The 23,029-nt window shown below is 41.5% G+C and overlaps 2 protein-coding genes across 2 annotated transcripts in view; one reads left to right on the top strand and one right to left on the bottom strand.

Moving 5' to 3' along the window:
- Window positions 1–23,029, top strand: part of CACNA2D3 (calcium voltage-gated channel auxiliary subunit alpha2delta 3) — a 787,108-nt gene that overhangs the window by 634,566 nt on the left and 129,513 nt on the right. Inside the window, exons 26-27 of the mRNA XM_065884772.1 lie at window positions 1,999–2,120; window positions 4,827–4,907. Coding sequence (XP_065740844.1) covers window positions 1,999–2,120; window positions 4,827–4,907 — 203 coding nt within the window. The remainder of the gene's footprint in view (window positions 1–1,998; window positions 2,121–4,826; window positions 4,908–23,029) is intronic.
- Window positions 19,355–23,029, bottom strand: part of LRTM1 (leucine rich repeats and transmembrane domains 1) — a 17,794-nt gene continuing 14,119 nt past the window's right edge. Inside the window, exon 3 of the mRNA XM_065884983.1 lies at window positions 19,355–19,788. Within this exon, the coding sequence (XP_065741055.1) occupies window positions 19,355–19,788 (434 nt within the window). The remainder of the gene's footprint in view (window positions 19,789–23,029) is intronic.

Below are 23,029 nucleotides of genomic sequence, written 5' to 3'. Positions count from 1 at the left end.
CCAGCTTAGCTGTGCTCTTGTGTCTCTTAGATGAGGTCCGGACACACACCATATGATCTTTTAAGACCAGGTCTGGTAAGTGGCAGATCCATAGATTTTTAGATGCTTTGTGAACTGGCTTTTAATGCCCATCGGAGGACTCTTTCTTCCACAACTTCTCAAATTTGTCATTTATGAAGTTGACTATAGTTGTGACTTGATACTTTTCAACTCCTCTTTACCCCTGTACCCCCAAACAATTACTTTAACAGAAGGCAAGTTCTTAGGAAGGACTAGAAGTGTTGAGATACACATTGCCTTCTCCTTTTAGGACCCAGAGTGGCAAAGGGAGACACAGGAATAGACTTTCTAATGCTCAGAGCGAAAAACTGTTGTATGTTTTGAGATTAAGACAAATAAACAAGAAAAGTGCTAACAGCAACAAAACATAGCACCTTGCTAGTCTGATATACAGGTGATTGTGATGGATTTGAAATGTGGCAGGACCACACTCAGGACTGCTGGGATGTGTACCTGGTTCACCTCACTTGATACATCTGAAAAATGGGTTAATGATCTCCCTGGTTTACTGTGAGGATCAGAAAACCTTCGGATGTGAAACTGCTTTAGGAAGCTAAAAGTATCTACAACTATGAATTCTATTCTTTGTGACATTATTGTGACTCAAAGTGAACACTCATTGGTTATCTGGTTGGGTGAAACAATTCTTGTCTTCAGGAAAATCCTATCATTGATTCATGTAGAGGCACCTTGACTTCCATTGTCTTAGCGTTTTATACCTGCCTACCCACTCCAATCAAATGATATTTGTTGATACCCAACTATTTGGATGCACTCTATTAGCCAGGTCTAGAAAGGTTTTAGAATTTCTATGTTTTTTTTTAAAGAGAGCATACAAGGAAGAGTTCAAAGTATTGGTGATAGGTCTGGGTAATATAAAGTTCCCATCCTAGAGCTATACTATCATCAGGCTCCTACACTGAGGGTCTATCTCCTGTCCCCACCACATGCTTTTGGAATTAGATCCATTATAGTTCATGGCTTCTGTAACCTGCCACCATCCCCAATGTTAATATATCCTGTGATTTCAGTGTGGCCTTTTGGAGCACGTGTAGTAACACACATATAGCAACCTGTGATGTCAGCCTCCGCTGTATGGTTACTGCTCTCCTCCTAAGTCCTAAGTCAGTCCTAAGACAGTCCTAAGTCTAAGAAATTATCACTTCACAGCTTCCATTTCAAGCATAGAGAATGAAAAAAACTCTTGGGCTTTAAGAATCCCATATATTTGTGTGAGCCACTTTCAGTTTACTTAGACCCTTCACACATGGTGTTATGTTATTGTGATAGTATCGTGGTAAGTGTAATATTATTATTCCCACTTTGTAGATGAACAAATGGGGCTCGGAGACTCAGTAACTAACCCAAGTAACTCACCCAAGATCATTCAGCTCTGCCTAAAACCTAGACCTGTCTCACCACAACAGTCCCTAGTACCCAGAAGTAAGAACAGTCCTGTTTGGCTGGAGGGTAGGGAGGGGGGGAAAGAAGCAAAGATTCCCATGTGGACCCATTTTTACCTCCTTTACCCTTTTTATAAGAAGAGAGAGATCTACCTAAGATGTTGATCCTCTCAAGGATATGTATCTGTGTGTTTGGATTTTAAGGCAAGACAAAGCTTTCTGACTCCCTTTGGTCTTCTGGTGTGATTTCTGGAGGCTTTGTTGGCTTGCTTCAGATGCTAAGACTATTAGTTCACTAGACCTACTAGGAAAAATCATTTCACCCACTGGAGTCTGACTGCCAGGACTCTACAAGATATTTCTGAGTAATCTGGGGTACACAATGTTACACAGGTCCTCTCTGTACTGAGAAAAGCAGGTTGGGGTTCTAAAAGCCAACATTATTTTTACCCAACAAAAGCTGCTGGCATGCACTCGTGTCTGGCTTTTCCTTGCTGAGTGGTGCCATGCTCTTCTTATTCTTTTCTATTTCAAGGGACTTCCTGAAAGCTGGAGACAAGGAGAACATCTTTAATGCAGACCATTTCCCTCTCTGGTACCGAAGAGCCGCTGAGCAGATTCCAGGGAGCTTTGTCTATTCGATCCCATTCAGCACAGGTGGGTGCCCTTGTTGGAGGCTGGCTCTGTCCCTTTGGTCCCGCTGGCCTGGGCATTGCGTGCAGAGTATGAGGGAGCAGGCTGGATGCTAAGGGAGCCAAATTCAGTCTTGAGAGCCAGTGTTGAATATTGGCCTAGCTCTGAACCAGTGACCAGTTCCATAAGTGTTGCTGCTCCAAATAAAAGGAAGCTTTAACTTAACCAGATTGTGTAAAAAGCATGTCAGGAAGCAGGACTGTTATTTTGTACCATGTGGAATTTGAATACGGACTTCTCAATAGATTTTTTTTTTTATCTAAAATGTGATCATGGCCCTACTTAGAGAAAATTCATACAGCCATAACATCCATTGCCAGAACCTTCAACAAGTCAGATCACTCTGGAGGCCCACAGTTCTCCATCAGAACTGATTTAAATCAACATGCAAGAGTAAGGACTAAGATTTTGATTGGCCTCGTGCTCTCCTGACAGGGAGCTGCGGTGACCAATGAGAGGCACGTAGCCAATGATTCTTCCAGTCTTAAGGTTTTACGATATTGTAAAAAAAACAAAGATCACCTCCCTCCAAAAAAGAACTGAACATTACCTTATTTCAACCAGTTTTAGAAGCAAGACAAACTGGAAAATCTTTTCAGTTGTCCTCGGCTTTTTCTTGTTTCGTGCATCTGATATTTTTGGTGCTCATTCTGTATAAGGCTCTGTACCGTGCCTTGTAGGAACTTCAGAGATGAATAAGACATAGTTCTATAAACTTGGATTGCTCTGGACAGTTCAGTATATACTTACGTTTTATATTAGGGCCTTTTGTATTAATCTCTTGCAAGCATTCCCAAGTCAACCCTAATGGAGACTCTAACGCTTAGTGTCATAGCCCCTCCCGGAGTTTTGGCACTTGCTCATTTCCGTGAATGAAGACGTCTTTAGAAATAAGGCTTTCAAAATTTGTGGAAGAGATGTTGACAAGAGTTGTCTAATAATTATTTAAATGGACTCATTAGGAAGAGGGTCCCTCGTTAATGAAGATATTCAAGGAAAGGCCAAGTGTTATTGTAGAAATTCCCTCCCTAGGTGGGGTTTTAGAGGGGATTATCAGTTAGGTTCCTTTAAGGGCCAAGATTCTTGGAGTCTGTGCTCCTGTGGTGACAGGCCTATGTTTACCCACGGCCATGCACATACATGTGTTCTCAAATATAAATTTCCAGGTACTAAGGCTCTTTCTTTATATGTTTATCTGTATCACATTTCATTGCTGAAAATATCAACTAAGAGACAGTGGACTTTCTAATTCTGCTGCAAATCTATCAATAATAATATCTTCTTTTATCGTGCAGTCTCATGATACTTTCTTTTTCGTAGTCTTCTAAAGAAACAAATAGAACTTAGCTTGCTAGATCTGGACAGGAGCCATCAGGTTATCCAGAAGGGCTTTTTCCCAATACTGGACAGAGAGGAGGAGCTATGGGTAATGAGAGCATCTCCCAGAAGTGCTGTGTGTGTGTGTGTGTGTGTGTGTGTGTGTGTGTGTGTGTGCGCGCGCGCGTGCGTGCGTGCGTGATGGCTCCTCGTGTCAGTTTGCTTTGTTATTATTCACCATTTTTCCTACAAAGAATTATGTCTGGAAAAAAATTCTGATTAATTAAGGCTGGCTGTTGTCTAATTGGTTTTTGGCAGGTGGGGTTTTCACTGAACTTTCAATGAAATTGCATAATAAAAAAGGAATTTACCTTGTTCATGGTAAAGTTATGGATGACATAATATCTTAGGAGATTTCGTGGCCCCTTTAGATTTGGAGAAAATGTTAAAAATCACCACATGCAGGTGTTGTGGTGGAGCTCTCCCTCGTTTTTTTCTCCTGTGTGTTGAATACCTGTACACACTGGAAAAGAAGCTGGTTTTTATTACAACTTAGACTCGGGCCAGAAAATTCTTAATTGCTTTGGTCATAAGTGTATTCACATTCAGATCTGCCTTCTCCCTGATTCTAAATTCATTTGGATTCCACTCGGCTCACATTCATTGAACCTTTTAAAAGGCAGGCACTGGACTAACAATTATTAACTACAGGCATTAGGAATTTGTGCTCAGCGTCTTTTAATTCATGAGTATTAGAAACATTGTTGGTGATTAAAAATCTCTTTATACTAATACCATATTGTTATCACATTAATAAGAGTTTGGGGTAAGGATTGCATTCCAGCTCTATCCCTGTTTAGAATGGTTTTGTTCAGAAAAACCTGGCTTGAAGTGAGAATTTTATAGATCAGTAAAGTTTTAACCAACAGATCAGAGCTAGAGTTCTCAACTCACTGTAAAATAATTTCAAAACTTTATCTCAAGCAGCTCTCCATGGCTATATTTAGAAAGGCAATATAAATATGAAAACTGACACGAGTAAACACTGATATTAGTAACCACAAATTTTTAAAAATGTGGTCCCTCCATGGTAGTTAATAATTTTGATGTGAAGCGGCTGGACATTCCCCATTAGGGGTGGTCATAACTTGGTGCAGTGATTCCTTCAGCTGAGAGGACCGCCCACCCAGCACCTATCGCCTAACAGGGCTGACCAGCTCCGAGTTCTGGGAAGCAAGCCCCAGCACAGTCTACAGAACTGGTGACTGCAAACCAATACCATCACTCTCTTAACATAAGCTCTGTGACTGTCTTCATTTTTGTCATCGTGTTTTGTTTTGTTTCTTCTTACAGGAACAGTTAACAAAAGCAATGTGGTGACAGCAAGTACCTCCATCCAGCTCCTGGATGAACGGAAGTCTCCCGTGGTGGCAGGTAAATGATGGATTTCAATCAATGAATGTAAAGTAAGCATGGTGTCCATTCATCATTTGTCAGCTACTTCCACGTATCAGAAACTTGGCTTTGAAAGGTAAAAAACATTAAAAACTACTTCCTCTTCATCTTAGCATCATCTTCTCCAATCCAGGGCTCTGAAAGCTGGTGGAGTTTGATGTGAAAGCAGAAATATTTCCCAGGATTTTATTCTTAAACTCTGAGCCAGTAAGAAATTGTTGGTGCGTGCAAAAGATCATTTCTTGACAGTAGGTGCCGTGAACACTTAAAGTAAGCTCCAGATCTTCCACTTCTATGTCATTAGGATAACAGGGGCCATACAAGGAAATTGTGGGTTTGTTTTAGGCAAATACAAGCTGAAATGTGCACCTCTCTGGAGAGCATGAGATTTTCATCGCCCTAATCCCCCTGAGTGATTAGAGTTAGTTGTATCTACAGGTGCTGGGTTTGGGACCAGAAGAAAGCCAAAACATTTTATGATTGAGTCTTGAATTATCAAAGAAACCCTGTCTCTGGCTTTTCCCATCTCTCTCACTCTCAAGAGTGTCAGTAGATTTTTGTGGCTGGCTGGCGGCTTTCATTGGTGGTATTTGGCCTAAAGGACCAGAAACTGCCACAAGCCCTCTTTTGAGGACAGCTGCTGAGAAAATGGAGCCTAAGAGCGTGTCTGGCACATTGTCTATTTCTGATAAATAATTGTTGGAGCCTTTGGTTGACGGATGGGTGAGACACTCCAAGTATCATCCTGATATTGGCTAGATTTACCGAAGGGAGTCATTTTGTTTTCAGTAGCCTCTCTCAGTAAGCTGTACTATAGGGTGATTTTGAACATCAGCTTCTGTGGTGGCTCCACACACTGAATATTTGTGGGAAGGAATTCAAATGGATCAGACATGTTTCAAGTGGTTGTTCCTTGGCTGGGAAATATTCCTTTTTCCCCCACTTTATTTCTGGTATAGCCTATACATCATAATTGTATTCTCATAGATTAGCAGGGATTGAAAGATTTGGGGACAGTTGTGCCCCGGTTATTCCTGGGTTTTTGGGTATAGCAAGGAAGACAGTCTTATGTATCTGACCTGTAAGCTCATCTTGAACTATGCAGACCTATAACTAATCAGCCAGGAGATAAGGACTGTGAAAATTCAGGGCTACCGTTCTTACTGTCTCATGTTCCTTGAGGAAAATAGGAGACAGGATCATTTAACTCAGCAAGATTTATTTTTGCTTAAAGGTCAGCCTTACTGGCCTCCAGGCTGACCCAGCCAGCTAGTTCTGGAGGCATGTTATCTCCCTGGAGTTGGGGCCACATGCAACAGCTGATAACGACATGGTCTGAACCAAACTATCTGTCTGTGTGTTTGAAATTTCTTTCTAAAACCTTTTCCTTGAATTTCTCATTAAGTCATTATGAAGGATGCTCTGTTTTGGCCCTAAGATCACTGTGCCCATCCCAGCCACATCTGTCCAAGTTTACAAACTGTGTGCTCAAATGTTTCCAAATGGCTTATATTTCATAAATGTCTATTTGGCTGAGTATGGGCAAAACATGGACTCAGCCTGGGCACTGTGTATCCATTGTGGAGAAGACCATGACTTTTCCAAATGGCATGCTTGTCTACTATTGAGTTATACAGTTGGCCAGAGACCACAGGCAAGTTATGAGACATGGTTGGCCCACCCTGAGTGGGTGGAAGAGACATATTCCTGTTTACTACGACTCACTATGTGTCAACTCGTGCCCATTTTCAGAAGATAATTACAGAGCAAGACAAAGAAACAAGGTTATCCAAGGAACTGTATTTAGTCCTTACCTTCTAAATCTGATGATTATTAATCTTCTTTTTTAAAGCGGGTCTTATAGACATAAGATAAAACAGAATTGCTCAGTTTTGATCTTGAAGGCTGACATGGATGCAGCACCGTGAAGGCAGTGACTTCAAAAGGACCTTTATGTCTCAAAAAGCAGAGAGTCCTCTTCAGCACTTCCCCCAAATTTCATTGACTCTGACTCACCCGTCATGTCACTGGGTAATTAGGTTTGGTCACTTTCTTCTGTGTATTCTCCGCAAATTTAAGTAGACATTGTTTACTACTCTAAAATTTAAAAGCCCATTTTAATTGAGGAAGAAACCTTGTTTTGGCAGGTGAAGATGAATAGGTGAGCAGGCTTTTCCCCCACCAGTGTATTTCCAACAGCAGATGGGATACAGCCAACTGACAGCAATTTGGGGCTTCAATGAAATCCTGTGTTAAATTGAAATTTTTCTGAAAGGAAAGGTGTACAATTTTAGTTTATTATCAAGGACTACTTTGAAAAGCCTGCACTGCTCCCAGATCTGATCTGGTGTTCTCATGTTCATTGGCTACATATGTCTGTTTGGGATAGAAAGTTTCTTGTTTTGGTTTTGTGTGTGTATCTGTGTGTGTGTGTGTGTGTGTGTGTGTGTGTGTGTGTGTGTGAATGTGTTATTCTCTTCTTTCTTTTTTTCTTGTTTTTTTTTTTTTTCAAACAAAAACATTTAGATAGTCATCTGTCAATGACATCTTTGAAGAAAGGGCAGTCAGTCAGACTGGGCCGGATTCCATTTATACGTCAGCCTCTGTGCATAAATGGGCCCCATACATCTTCTTGGCCTATGACATTGCTTACAGTCCTTCTCTTGAGGAACTTGCCAACTCTCCAGCTGCCACTAGCATGCTAAATTTGCTTAATTGCTTTCCCACTGCAAAGGAAGAAGTGGTATGACTTTCTCTTTGGCCCACCAAGTCTCTCCAGAGCCCTGGAACCTGCTGTGTGTGTCAGGACCCTAATCCATTTTTCTGTTGTTATTGGAGATGCAAGCCTGGGACTGTAAGGTCCACGTAGGTTTGTTACTTACTCTATAACTTGCTAAATGTGTGGTCTTGGGTCCCTGAAGTTCTATCTAAAATAGGGTTTGGATTATTATCTCCCTCACCTTACTCTGGGTTGATTTGGGGATAAAAAGAGAAAACAAACAAGAAAATATCTGGATATGCGGAAGTATAAAATTGCTAGGATTTGAGGTGGCCCATTTTTATCTTCAAGTTGGCAGTATACCTATGCATTCATTTGCTCATTTATTCAATAAATATTTCCTGACCTTGTGCTTTTGCCAGCACTCTAGATACAAATGAATAATAACCGGGCCCTGTAATTGACAGTTCCTCCCACAGCCCCCTGTCCCTCCCCACCAGAGAACTTTAAAAGAGCAGCTATTTTTAAAGCTATGTCTACACAGGACAAGTGAATTGAAAATCTGAGCAGTCATCTAGAAGCTCCTAGAGGTCAAAGACTTCGTACTTTTCATCTTCTGTCCTTCACAGCATAACCTGATGGAGTCCCTGGAGCATAGTGGACCCTCAGTGAGGCTTCTATAAATTGAATTGAACTTGCAGAAACCTATTTGCCCTTACTTAGTTGTTATTGACTTGAGTTCCATAAATTACCTAGATCATGGTGCTAATTCTCCACTCCACTCTCAATGGAGAGACCAGGCCCAATAGAACAAGAGTCATAAACACTGTTCCCATCATGCTAGGGTGGAAATGACCTGGAGAAGAAAATAAATGCATTGAGGGGAGGAATTGAGCCAAGTTGGAAGGTATAACCATGCAGGGAATTTCTTCCCCTCCTTGGGGTGTTTGTCTGACCTTCTGTATTCTCCTTCTAGACTCTCGCTCTGACAAATACAAAATACTTAATCTCAATTTTTGGTAAGAAGTTCATATTTCTGAATTTTTTAAGCACTAGGTAATAAATTCTGAATTATTTGCATTTGCTTTAAAATGTAAATTTTAGCATACCAAAATCTAAAATCTCTTCTAAGATGTTCTAGTTTCATTTCTTGAATAAATTATAAACTCTCCAGAGACAAGGACCATCCCAATTACCTTTTTATTCCTAGTGCCAAGTGTGAGGGCTGATGTGGTAAATATGTCAAAATACTGACTAAGTGACTTGAGAAAGATGGGTTTCATATTTACTTGCTCTCTGTAGGTACATACACTTGCACAGTTTACTGACCAAACAATAGGAACACAGTACTTGACCAAACTCTAAGAGAGTCACTCAGCAGCTAAAACTGCAATCCACACCATAGTAAAATGATACAGACCAATATGGATATTTTAAGGAGTAGAAAAACTGTTTAGTGTCCATTCCTAATGGCAACTGTGTTAGCCCAGTAGTTGTCCCTGCATCAGCAGATGTCTTTTCTGAGGTCCAAGCATCTAACCTGATGCTTAGAATAGCTAATCTGATCAGCAACAGACATTATAGGCATTAGAGGCATTGGTTATAGAAATTAATATTTTTAACAGATTTATTGAGATATGATTTACATACCAAAAATTCACCTGTTTTAAGTATAAAATTTAATGATTACTAGTAAATTTGGGGGGGCTCTGATCTATTCCTTTGCAGGGAACATACACCACATTAGATCCATTCACTGGGGGAAACTGGAAAATGTGGGTTAAATGGTCTCATTTGCGTAATTCTGGGCAGTGTAATGAAGGGGGATGCTTGATATTAGGACAAAGGATCTCATTTTAACTAGATGATTAAGAAAGAGATTGCTTAACATCAATGACCGTTAGCTTTTGTCAGGTACGTGCTGTTTAAACTGAGTGTACTATCTAATATACAGCTTTCCTTAGGATTGGGTAAATAATGTTGCCAAAATGTTATAGGCAAATATTCAGCTTATCAACTTTCCTTTGGTGGGATTTCATATATTTGGTGTATATGAGTTAACTAGTATTTAGGAATTATGTGTCAAGTCTACATGGATAAACTTCTAGTTTGTAGATCTGAGCAAAGGGAATGTTTTATCATAGCAGAAATTAATACTTACTGATTAGATTAGTTGTTCTCAACCAGGAGCAGTTTTGACCCCCAGGAGACATTTGACAACATCTGGAAACATTTTTGATTGTCATGACTGGTTAGGAGGGGAGCTACTGGCATCCAGTGGGTAGAGGCCAGGGATGCTGCCAAACATCCTACAAGGCACAGGACAGCCCCCCAACAACAAAGGATTGTCTAGTCCAAAATGTCAGTAGAGGTGAGATTGAGAAATGCTAGATTAAACTGACAGACAAACTTCAATTCTTGGCGCTTTCAAATTCAGTGTTTTCCCTTATAGGCTCATTTACAAAGAGATGTTTCATTTCTTCATTTTCTAATTAGATAATTCAATATATATATATATATATATATATATATATATATATATATATAGCATCGACTATGTACCTAATGCTGAGGATACAACTGAGAACAAGCACCCCAAAGGGCATTTTGGAGCGAGTCAGGGGATGATGATTCATACAGTGAGAGGGCACTGTTGGCATCCCCACCCTGAGGCTGGGGTGGCAGCTGCCCAGTGAAGACCCATTCCGACTAAGTTGCTGCCAGTGGAGGGGAGCCTCCACTTGTGTGGGAGGTACAGACAACAGACAAGTGTGGCACGAATGGGAGGAAGAAAGGTGGGAAGGAGGGAGGGAGGGAGGGAGAGGGAATTTCTGGTAGTGGCTAATGCTCTGTAGAAAATGAAGCGTGGTTGGGAGTAGCAAAGGCAGGGAAGAACACTCATGTTCATACTTGCGTATGACAGAGGCAATGCTTCTCCAGATTGGGGGAAGATGGGGGCTCAGAGAAGGCCTCCCCGAGAAGGTGACATGAGTAGAGATCGGAATGATGAGATACAGCCATTATACAAAGATCTGTGGGAAGAGCATTCCAAGCAGAGGGAACAAGATTCCGGGAATCTTGGATGAGATCCCCCATACATGTTGTATCTAGATGGGTTCTGTGAGACACAAATGAGTTTCTCAGGTTTGGGTGGTATTTACTAGGATCTAAACACACAGCTGATGGGCAGATGGGCAGATGCCCCAGGGGGAGGTGAGTAACCCAAGGCAAGTCTTTGCTCTAAATGTCAGCTATGAGGTGGGGCTTTTTATATATTTGACATTTGCTTTTTTAAGTTGACTGGTGGGTGCTGTGAAGGGACAAAAGGAGGTCAAGGCCGGTAGGAATGACAACAGCAAACTTCGTAGAAATGGATTAGTGATGTAGCTACCAATTATACTGTATTTCAAGTCTGCAACAGAATCTGAGTTAGAGTTGGCCACATAGAACAGCTGCTCTGCATAGTGCAGGATCATTGCTCCAGAAATAAAAATAGCCCAGAGTTTTGAGAAACTGGATCCTCTGTGCTAACTCTCCAGGACACTCACTCCCATGAACCACTGTCCTTTTATAAACCTTATCAAAAGCCCCAACACATTCTCCACCCCATCAGCCACAGAATTTTGGAGTTACAGGTCCTTATACCCGGTTTTCGAGTTCTGTATCGGCAAGACTCCTCTTTCTGAGGTCATAGTAGGATTTGGATGTTAACCCTAATGTAAGCCAAGGATTTAGGAGTGAGTACAGGGCCATTTCTCCCCTCTTGCTCTGAGATTGAGTTTTCACATTTGTAAAACAAGGTTGATTGGTGCTTTGGTTGCATTTCTAACAGCCTAGTTTTTAAAGACAGAGATTTGTTTCATCACCACAGAAAAGGAGAAAAATTAACCAGTAATGGAGTATGTCTTGCACCCAGATTCAGTCTGGCTTTGGGGGGACCCCTCTGGTTCCTTTTGAGAGAAATAAATGAATTCATATAAATAAAGTGCTTAGTGAATGCTTATAGTTGAGTGCTCAGTAATGGTTAGCTGCTAAATTATTACTGCTGCTGTTACCGTTGGTAAGAATGATGTATGTTACACCCACCACCTCTCATTAGTCAATGCTTCTTGCCATGTCCCGTCCCCTATGCGAAAAACTTACCTAGGCAATGTCGTTATAGTATCTTGAAATGTTTCATAGTAAAACTTTGAAGCTCACACTTTCATGTACTTATTCCTTAGAACAGAGGTTGACAAGCTGTAGCCCATAGGAGCAAATCTAGGATGCTACCTGTGTCCTTCTTTTAGGGTTTTACTGAGATATGTTTCATACACTATTAAATTCACCATTTCAAGTGTACAGTTTGTTGGGTTTTAGTGTTTTGCAGGTTGTGCAACAATCTCTACAATGTAATTTTAGAACAATTTAACATCCCCCCCAAAAACCCCCTATACACACACACACACACACACACACACACACACACACACACACGCACGCACACCCCTTCATTCTTGATATCCCACTCCCCTTTCCAGCCCCAGGAAACCCACTAACCTACTTTCTGTCTCTGTGGATTTGCCTATTCTGGACATTGCAGATAAATGGAATCATACAACATGTGGCCTTTTGTGATTCGCTTCTTTCACCGAGCTTAATGTTTTCAAGATTCATCCATGTTGTAGCAAGGATCAGTCCTCTGGCTTTTTTTTTTTTCTATTTTATTTATTTATTTGGCCATGAGGGCAGCATGTGGGATCTCTGACCAGGGATCGAACCCGCACCCCCTGCATTGGAAGGGAGATCTTAACCAGTGGACCACGAGGGAAGTCACTACTCTGGCTTTTTAAACTGCCAAATGATATCCCATTGTATGTATGTATAGCATCCTGTTTATCCATTTATCAGTAAATGGACGTTTGGGTTGTTTGCACTTTTTAACTATTATTAATAATGCTGATATGAACATTCATGTACAAGTTTTTGTGCAGATATGTCTTAATTTCACCTGGGTAGAAATTGGAATCGAATTGTTGGGTCATATGGTAACTCTAGGTTTGATATTTTGTAGAACAGACAAGCTGTTTTCCAAAGTGGTAGCACCTTTTTACAATCTCACCAGCAACATACGAGGCTTCCAATTTTTCCACATCCTTACCAATGCTTACTATTGTCTATCTTTTTTATTTTAGCCCTCCTAGTAGGCGTGAAGTGATTTGTATTTCCCTAATAACTAACTACACTGAGCATCTTCTCATGTGCTTGTCAGCTACTTGCATATCTTCATTGGGGAAATGTCTATTCAGATCTTTTGCCTATAATTAGGTTATTTGTCTTTTTATTGTTGAGATATAAGTTCTTTTTATAAGCTGGATACAAGTACCTTGTCAGATATCTACCAGCTGTTTTTGTAAATAATGTTGGATAGAGAGCACATGGACTAAAAAGCCAAAAATATTTACTGCCTGACTCTTTACAGAAAACGTTTGCCAACTCCTGCTTTAGATAAAAATATGTCACAGTCCATTTTTTAAAAAAAACACCTAAAATGCTAATTTGTTCACTCACTTATTTCACCATCTTTTTATCTTATGAAAATGAAGGGAATATTTAAATCAGAGGCTGTGTAAGTAGATATTAAAGACAGAGCTTCCTGTATCAGAAGGTATCCATCATTGTGCCTAATGTTTTTATATATGTGGTTACAGAGAAATTCCAGTCAAAGATCCTGAGCTTTCTAAAATATATGCTCTCCCTGTCAGTCAAGAGAGTGATTTACTTAATCTTTGCTCTAGTTTATAAACCTCTGAACAGTGTAATCAGCATAATGCTTGTTAGACCATTGGAAATGCCCTCACGTGCTTTGGTGGAAAACAGTTTCTGGGATACTTTTTTCCCCAACATGGCTCATGAGAGATTTGAGGATTTATTTAGCCACCCTTATCCAGGCAAATCTCCTAGTGACCTTAGTGGGATTTTGATCTCAGTGAAGATTAGAATATATATGACTCAGTCTACGTGAAGGGCCAGAGAGGATAAATGAGCTGACGTACATTTCCCCTCCCTGGGAAGAGGGGGCATGACCAGAGGCTGCAGCATAAATGCTTTGACAGTCAGTCAGTGGACTCTTGCTCATGGAAAATGCTTTTGCCAGTCTGTGGTGGGAAAGGGACAGTGCTGATCAAAGGCTCTTTATTCCAATGGCCTCCCACAGTTTGCACTCACCAAGAGCTCCCACATTCTATTCTGGGTGAAAAGATCTGCACGAGGTCAAGATCAGTGTCTGAATGTCATTCCTACTTCAAGGCCAAATTATATATGACCAGGCTCAGGCAGACTGGAGTGTACATTTGTCTTAAAACATAAAAAGGAAGTTCAGAGTGAAAACATAGTGCATGGGCATTTTATATGCTTTTACTTCACTAGCCTTCATCTATCAACTTCCAGATTTTTGCTGATATAGTCAGTTTTTTTAAGCCAAAATTATTATCAAATTATTTTATTTGTGTTATTTCTCATTTTTTATGCTCTTCTCACTTCCTCTCTTTCATGCTTTCTGGAACCCACTCCAACCAGGTTTCATCCACAGTGAATCATTTCTCATCAAGGTTACCTGTAGCTCCTACATTACCAAATCCAAAATTGAACTTCAGATGTTCATTTTTCTTGGTCTGTGAGCAGCACTTGGCCAAGCTGATCACGTTCTCCTTGCAAACCTCTTTACTTGATTCTTTGCCTACCTCACTGCCCACCCTCCTAGGCCTCCTTTGCTGACTTTGTTCATCTCCTGATTGTACATGTTGGAGGGCCTCAGGGTTCCTGTCCTCTCTCAAGCTTTAAACACCCTTCATGAGCTGGTGATTCCCAAGCCCAACCTCTCTCCCTTGACTACTCAGTGTCCCTGCCTCTCAAATAGGCCCATCAAATGCAATCGATTCCACATTTAAGTCATTCTAGTTATCTGGTTATTCAGTCTAAAAACTTTGGAGTCATTCTTTTTTTTAAAACATTTATTATGGATAATATTGAATATACTAAAAAGTAGATAGACGCATAAGAAGAAACCCATGTATCCTTCATTCACATTCCTACTCCACTAATTAATGATATGACCTTGAACAAGCGACCCAAACCCAATGATTATGTATCTTCATCTGTCATGTGGCAGTAAAATGCTCATATTTTTGGTTGATTTGAGACTTAGAGGAAAATGAAAATACTACACCGAAAACAACTGGCACAAAACTGGGTGTTCAATAAATGTTGATGGTGGTACTATAATTGTTCTTTTCCAAATAATTAATATAATAATCCCATAGTCTTCATACTGTGGTTCACCAGAATGAATGAAGAATGGCAGGGGTTGGGTTGTATTATACATTCTAACCCCATGCTCCTGCAAGCTGCATTTATCAGGTGTGCAGTTAATTATCTGTGCGACTTTGGGGTAATTCCTTTCCTTTTCCATGCTTGCAATTGCTCTTTGTGAAATAAGAATATGGAACTATATGAGGGTAGCAGATAGGTTTAGTCTCATAAGTCAACTCCAGTTGATCAGGAGTAGGTACCTAGAAAACAGATTAAAAAAGATTCTGAGGCCAGACATTAGCAATGTCTGAAACAGGTAGGGAGGCTGGTCACAGCTATTCTGAAATTTGCCAGACCTAGACTAAATGCTCTCCAAGGACTTTCCCAACTCCCAATCCTCTTTTTCTTTTTCTGGCTCTTCTTGATGAGTCTTTGAAACTGGGTCACATCCTATCCATCCGCATGAATACTCAGTGTCAGTGGAGTGAAAAGTAGGTGTGGATACTCCAGTCAAGAATCTGAAAAGAAAGTGAGGGGTTAGAAAGCTGCTTCTCCCAACCGGAGGGAGGTTTCTTTGAGATTTTATTGCATTTTGAGCATTAAACAATAAATTTTAAAAAACATTTTCATCGCAAGGGAAAGCAGGATAGTTCCCTGAAGTTGTGCATGTAAACCACACCCCAGTGATGCCATGTGAGGTTGGAATATCATTTGCTGGTAGTTTTCTGTCTAATAGCATTTAGCAATGGATACACTGGTGGGTTTGACCCAAGTGAAAACAGTTATTTCCTGATCTGTGATAGAAAGTTATAGGTTTCTAACAGTTGTATAATTATGATAATGGGTGCTATGGATAGATCATTTTAGAAATTGAGCCACTTCCTTTGATATTTTGGATCTAAGACGAGTGTGATATTTCTGGGGTAACTTGGTAAACTTGAGTAATGAGATTTGATTTTCATGAACCTTCGGGAGGCAATCCTATGGTTCACTTTTCAGTCTTTCATTTTTGTAAGAAAAAAATAAAATACCCAGTTGTCTGTGGGCATATTATCATCTGAAGCACAAGATTGTTCCCACAGGGTCACGGAATTTTGCCTTAATTTTAAAAGCTTTCCAGGTATAGATTTGACACTAGGTCTTCTTTCTCCACGATCTCTGTGGAAGAAATTCCTCCTACGCCGTCTTTATATGCCTCATGTCTGTTGGGTCCTGCTAGTGTGAATTTGTGATCTCTGGCAGAGCAAAAATAGTGATACTGTTCCGCTAAATATAATGAAGAAACTATATTTTACATGATTTTCTCAGAAACAATCAACACTAAACGTGATATTTGTTCACAGTATTCCTTCAGTAAGGCTCTATGACTCTTTGAAGGAAGGGCATTTTTATAGGGGAATTTATAAATATGACAGCAGCAATAAACAGCTGAAAATAATCTATGAGGCGTTTGCAAATTACCCCTCATGAGCTGTAGTGGTTGTGAAAGATAATTTGTGGTTCTCACAGAATACCCTGCAAATTGGGTCTTTCATCTGTGATGTTTTTAACAGAGAAAACATTTCATTTCTCGTATTAACAAATGATAACGCTGAATTGTTAATCTAAACAATTTGATTTATATTTTTCTGTGCTGAGAGAATTGTTGACATTTTAGGGTAATTATTTTCATCGTTAACTGCTCTTTTTGGTGACTATAGGCAAAAGATAGAAATCTGAATACATGAAGGCATCATTTTAGTCATTCTCCTTAAAGACTTCTCATAAAGCAGGAATCCGTTTGCCTGAGTTATCATCTGTGCTTAGAAGTCTAATAGGACGTGGGTGTTGAGGAGTGAGGATTCTAGCCACTTTCAGGATTTTCAGCGGTGCACTGGAAGCTCTGTCATGTAATCACTGTGGCCAGGGGGACGGGATTGACCTGTACAGTCACCAGGCCTCCGGCAGAGCACGGTGCACTGCATGTCTTAAATCGCAGCAATGAGAAGAGGCATTTGTGGTTGGCCTCAGTAGTTCCCAGCTTATGTAATATCTGTTCAAGTATCTCACAGCATGGTTGCCAAGATTACGCGAATGTTCACGAGAACACCTCTCACCATGCCTGGTACGTAGTACGAACTCCAGAAACATTTGGTGAAATGAGGACGATGTATAAAAAGATCTTCTCGATTTCCCTTCTCATAGTGCTTTCTTGGCCAAGGGCTCATGGTCCAGGGCAAGGGAAAGAAAGATTTTTTTTCCACCTGGAAAATAATCTCTACAACCTTAGACCGGATGCTCAGCTTCGCCCACTGAAGTGGTGCACGAAGCAGAGAAGAAAGGAAGCACCAGGCTTGGGATGAAGCTGATGCAGCAGCTGACTTTCTCTGGAATCTCTTTTTGATCTTAAAATCCATATGCTAATTTTTCAAACTACTCTTTTAACGTACCCAGGTTTATTTTAATACTCAGAAAAAATTAACATCAAATTTATACTTTTTCCCCCAGAAGAATCATTTAGCAAAATTGCTGCTCCAAAGAGATGGCCCATCTTTAACTTGTGGGTGTGGGCAGCCCACACTAGTTGTGAAGCACTGTGAGCAGGTATAGATGGCCTCTGTGTCCTGCAGGGTAGGCTAGGGTAGGTTCATCCGTCTTTCCCTCGGCCTCTTTATACTGTTGGGCAAGGCTTTGGCCACATCACACAGGGAAACAGTATTCCAGGCTGAATGGACCGCCCATTCACATGCCAGTTTATGGAATGGACTGCTGATTTAGGATCCAAGCAACTTTTACATGGCCTGAAAGAGTGAATATAGGGCCAGTACCCTGAATGACAAATATGTTTTATCCTTTGAACCAATTCCAGTTGATTAGTTCTGGTTGCCTTACAGTGCTGTCTTAAGAAGGCATCTGTGGTGCATCAGGGCTCAGGGAGGAGTGCTGGGATTGATTAATGATGTCTGTCAAGGCCTCTGGAGGGACAGCTTGCCCTGTATTTGCTATTCCTTGCTTTTGCCAAGTCCTTAACTCGTCTGTGTAAAATGATTTTAATACTAACAGGTGACTAAGTATGAGATGGGACATCATGAGAGAGAGAGAGAGCAGGTAGATTCTACTTTAAGAAATCCTAGCATGAGAAAATGCAAATTTACAAAATACATAAATCTGGAGCCAATTATTGCCATTACAGAAAGATTCCATGAAAGGTTCCTTTAAATAGCGAGATCCCCTACTGCATTAAAATGATGATTCAATTTACAAAAATTTCCTTTGCATGCAGCTCTTCAGAACCGTGTCTGTGGAGTCAAGCAAGCCACACCTGATTTTTTTTAAGCCCCAGCCTAAATAATGTTCAGGACGGCTGCTCCCACGTATCTCCAGCCTCTTGATAATTCCCACTCTCTTCAGACTTCCTCTGACTTCCTATCCCAGAGTGTTGAGTAGACAATCTGGGTGGTGGTCAACAGCTGCTGGCTTCCACCCTGCCGCGGCTGCATTTCATTAGTGGGTAAACTGATTGCTCTGAGTATGTTTATGTGTGGGTGTGGTTGAACAAGCCTATGCACTCTGCACACTATGTACGTAGATACAGATACACATAAGCCATTATCTCGCTCTCAGCCCACCCTAAATTCATTCCTGCTGTGAGAGTTATAAATGGAAGGTTCCAATCGCCTGGTGGATATGGCCTTTGGGTAATAGTGCCTCGAATTCCGCCACCCCATCCTCTTTGTGTTTGTTTATATGTTATTTACCCTTGCATCAGAAAACTTCCCCAGACCCTGGGCCTGAGTCCCATTATCGAGTCATGGAGCCCTCTTCTTCTGTGGCCTAGAAAGCCCCAAATGGTTTTCTGATTTAGAAAATTAAATATAATCTGACTCTTGTGGCAAGCTACAAAATTCCCAACCAACAGACGCTTTTGCTAAATATATAACATACCTAACATCTAAAAGTATCACCGGTCTATCATGAACTTGGACTATAGAAGCACTCAGTGCCCATTGGGTAAGATTGCCAACTTCTTCCCAGGCACTCAAAATTGGGCAGTTTTCCAGTGGACCACAAAGCTGCCAGGAATGCTGGCACGCGTGTTTGTATTTCTGCTGCCCTGTAAAGGCAACTTAATGCAGGGAAGAGTACCTTGAAAGAGATGTATCTTCCCTTTCTCTGTGGACAGCCTTCCCCACATAGAATATTGTCATAACTTCTCAGGCACAGAGCACAAGTTATCATCTCTGTTTCAACTATGGTATTTTTTTAAAAATCTCAACATAAATTTCTTTCCAGGAATACTGTCTTTTTTTACAGACACATCTTTTTTTTTTTTTTTCCTTTTGGAAAAAGAAAATGAGGAAGTAACAGTGAACCATCAGCCCTACTCAGAAACTTTCTTCTGGCCTATAATGATTATTCCTATTTGAGATGAAAGCTCTCAGGCCATTGAGCTGTCAAACAGCTCTTTTCCTTCTGTCTTCGCAGGCTCATTGATCTGAGCCAAGCGTCCCGCATGGTACTGGGCGGTAATAGCTGCATAGGTGCAGCCATAAATGGCAGCCGCCAACATCATGAGACACACGATCCCACACACCACCCCTGTGATGATGATGGTGGCCACGGCGTGGCGCAGATTGGCTGGCCTCGGCTTGGGTTTGATCTCACACTCCCAGTGGTCTCGCTCCCCTGAGCTGTGGTTCTCAGGGGGCCTGGGTACAGCCCGGTGGGCAGCACCTAGCTGCTGCACCTGTGAGGACTCCAGGTCTGGAGAAGGAAAAGGGCAGGGCTGGTACAGCTCGTGAGGGATTTTAAGGAGGTCCTTTCCCTTCCAGGTGTCCGGTGAGGCACAGATGATGCTGTCTGTTATTCCCCCTTTGAGAAACAAAAGCAAAGAATGATAACAGAGCCTGATACAACCAAACTCCCAAATCCTCAACCTGTAAAAACTTAGGCAGATGGAATTTATAAAACACCTTTTTTTTTTTTTCCTGGAGTCAAAAAATTTAACAATCGTATTTTATGATTTTAGGGTTTCTAAATTGGCTAAATGCTAAAAATGCCACACACTAAATGGACAATTATGTGTGACTAAGAGTTCATTAGAAGCTAAGTCACCTTTACCTTATAAATGCCAAGGGAATAACAATGCAAAAGCTGACAGGAAGGGGCGCTGGAGGCCAGCCTGAGGGCACTGCTGCATGCCCTAATGAGCCCTGCCACACAAGAAATCTATTGTGCCAAATTCCCACTGGAGAGCTAAAAAATAAATAAATAAAACAAATGTCTTTTGTTGTGATGTTATGTGTTAATTACAAAGACCCTCTGTCTCTACCAACACTCTTCAGTGATGCCAAACCGGGAGGTCAGTGGCCCTGTGAGTGAGTGCTTTGTGTATCTGAAGGTTTGACGGGAATATGAGTTACGTTCATGGGATTAAATACAATTAACGTGTCTCCTCAGACCTTGAAACACTTAGTAGTTAAAGTACCAAACTTTCTCAATGTTTTTTTTTTTTTTGGCCTTGCCGTGCGGCATGTGGGATCATAGGTCCCTGACCAGGGATCGAACCTGAGCCCCCTGCATTGGGAACGTGGTGTCTCAACCACTGGACCACCAAAGAAGTCCCAAGTATTGCACTTTCTAATGGGTTATTGGACTCAATTTCCATTCTCTCTAAGGGGATTAATTTCCTCATGTGTGTGGACTACTATTGTTCAGGAAGAATTTGTGTGCCTAGAAGATCTTTTCTAGAAAGAACACTGGGCTAACAGATTCCATCCTGGCCAAATTTGACCACCAATTTACTATTTGACCTCAGGCAGATAAAGTTCTCTGACTAAATTTTTTGCCATGAAAACATCCTATTTGTATCTGACTTGATAGTTTATATAGCACTGTCAGATAAGTCCTCACAACTCTGCTCTTATGGGTAACTCTTATCCAAGGTCATTCAGGTCATAAGTGGATAGATCAACACCGAAACCCAGCTCTCTCCTGTGATCCCAGTTTTCCCCGTTACACCTACCGCCTCTCTCTACTTCCTCCTCTCTGAAACATCCTGAGGTCAGTGGAGTTAACACATGACTCTCAGTAGAATCTCACCCCCATGAAGCCTGGCACCAATCTTAGCCAAGTCAGACTGGAGATCCTTTGTACACATCGTAGGTAAATTATGAAACTGTACCAGAAGTTGCCATGCGGGAGCTTGTCACTTCAATGTTATTAGAACCTTCCTTTGTATAGCGCTTCAGAGTTTTGGGAATGCCTTCACATCCATTCTGTCTGAGCCTTATAAGCTGAGTCTTACCATGGCCGTATTAGTAGAGGGGGCCAATTTGCAGTTCAGGGATTATTGTGGCCCAGGTCACACTGGGGTCAGCGGCCATGACAAAATTCAACTCATACCTTTTTTGCTTTTACTGCTTGAACTGAGTCACCTATTGCCAGAGTCTCTTGGGCCCGTCCTGGCTTCTTCAGTGATCCCCTGAGGCAAGAGCCTCAACTCTAAAGCAAAAAGATAACAGGAATTTTCTCCTTTCCTGAGCTGAGGTGCAGGAGGCCAGAGGTGTGGGGTGCCTGTTCTGGATGAGCCCAAGGCGCCATCAGGCTGCACCGTGATTAAGGATCCCTGTCTCAGAGACAGTTTCAGTACTCTGCCTGGAAGCTGGTTGTAAAGCAGAAGGCCAGAGAGCAGAAAAGAAGTGTGGGGGCTTGAGAAGTAACCATATTTAACCCAGGCAAAGAGCACTGAGACTTTCATCAGGGGAAGAAAGGCCACATGCCATGGGACCAGCTGACCTAGACTGGGGCGGTTCACCAGTAACTTCAGGGGTAAGCTCTGTCTTTCTCCAGTTCCAGGCTTCCTGCTGTTCAACATTAGGGTGGGAGGCATGGCCTCAGGACACAGAGCCAGGAGAATACACAGACTAGAGCCTGGGATATTGCTGGAAGGCAGGGATTATGGCCACCAAGAGCTCCGTGGCCTCCTGTGTCCTTAGCCAGGACTCACTTCCCAGCCTTCCACCACCATCTCCTCAGCCATGACCCCAGGAAGCAAATCTGCAGATGATAGCTTGAGGGTCTCAGTCTCTTCTGGATTCAGAGCAGCTGACAGTGCAAGAAGCTCCAGCTTTCCAAGCACTCACATTATTCATCATCTGTCCACTAGCAGCTCTTAACCCCTGTCTTAGGAAGAAATGGGATTCAAATCTTGAGTCTGACCATTACTTTGCTGTGCAACCCTAAGCAAGTTACTTGACCATTCTGTGCCTCTGCTTGCTCACCTGAGAAGTGGGAAACTGGGGTAATAATGAAATCTACCTCACAAGATTGCTTTGAGGACTCAGTTGGATAAAGTATGTCAAATATTTAGCACAATTCCTAGCCCAGAATAAATGTTTAATACAGTTAGCTGTCAGCATAAAGATGATTTGTTTAGTTATGAATGGAGAGAGAGGAATGCTAATTACAAAATCTATGTGCATGTTTTTGTGGAGGAGACATTATTAGGTATTCATCAAAGCATGTTTTTTCTCTGTTGGGTCCACAGGAAGATGAAATTTCCCCACCCTTTGTGGTCAGATTGGGGCCACGTGATTGAGTTCTGGCCAACAGAACCAATGAGTGACACTTCCAGGCCACAAACCCCCCTGCTTCATCCTCCATATACTTTGTTCCCCCTTGGTGGGAACTAAGGTCTTGACCAATACCTATTCCCTTATTTTGCCTTTATTCAATGCATCAGTAGTCAGATTGTCTCCTACATTCACTTGGGGATTTTATTTAGTTATTCTGGGACACCCAGGTCTTGTTATCCCAAATAAATTTTGCCTTCCTCCAGAGAAAGACTGTCATCCAGACGGGGCAGCTCCGCCATGAGGGAGCGTTGAACCGCACTGTGGAATCTGAGGACCAGAACGGGCCTTAGGAACTCCCTGGCTTAACACTGTCCATTTCCACCTGGTGACACTGAGGGCTAGTGAGGGGCATCAATTTGCCTGAAGATCACCAGTGAGTTTGTGCCTGAGTAGGGGGAGCTATATCATACCTTATGTTGCTTCTAATATCCTGGACCTGAGAAATATTTTTTGTCAAGAAATATTTCTAATTGATG

The sequence above is a fragment of the Phocoena phocoena genome, chromosome 10, assembly GCF_963924675.1.
Source record: "Phocoena phocoena chromosome 10, mPhoPho1.1, whole genome shotgun sequence".
NCBI lineage: Eukaryota > Metazoa > Chordata > Mammalia > Artiodactyla > Phocoenidae > Phocoena > Phocoena phocoena.
This window is presented reverse-complemented; position numbering and strand designations above follow the sequence as displayed.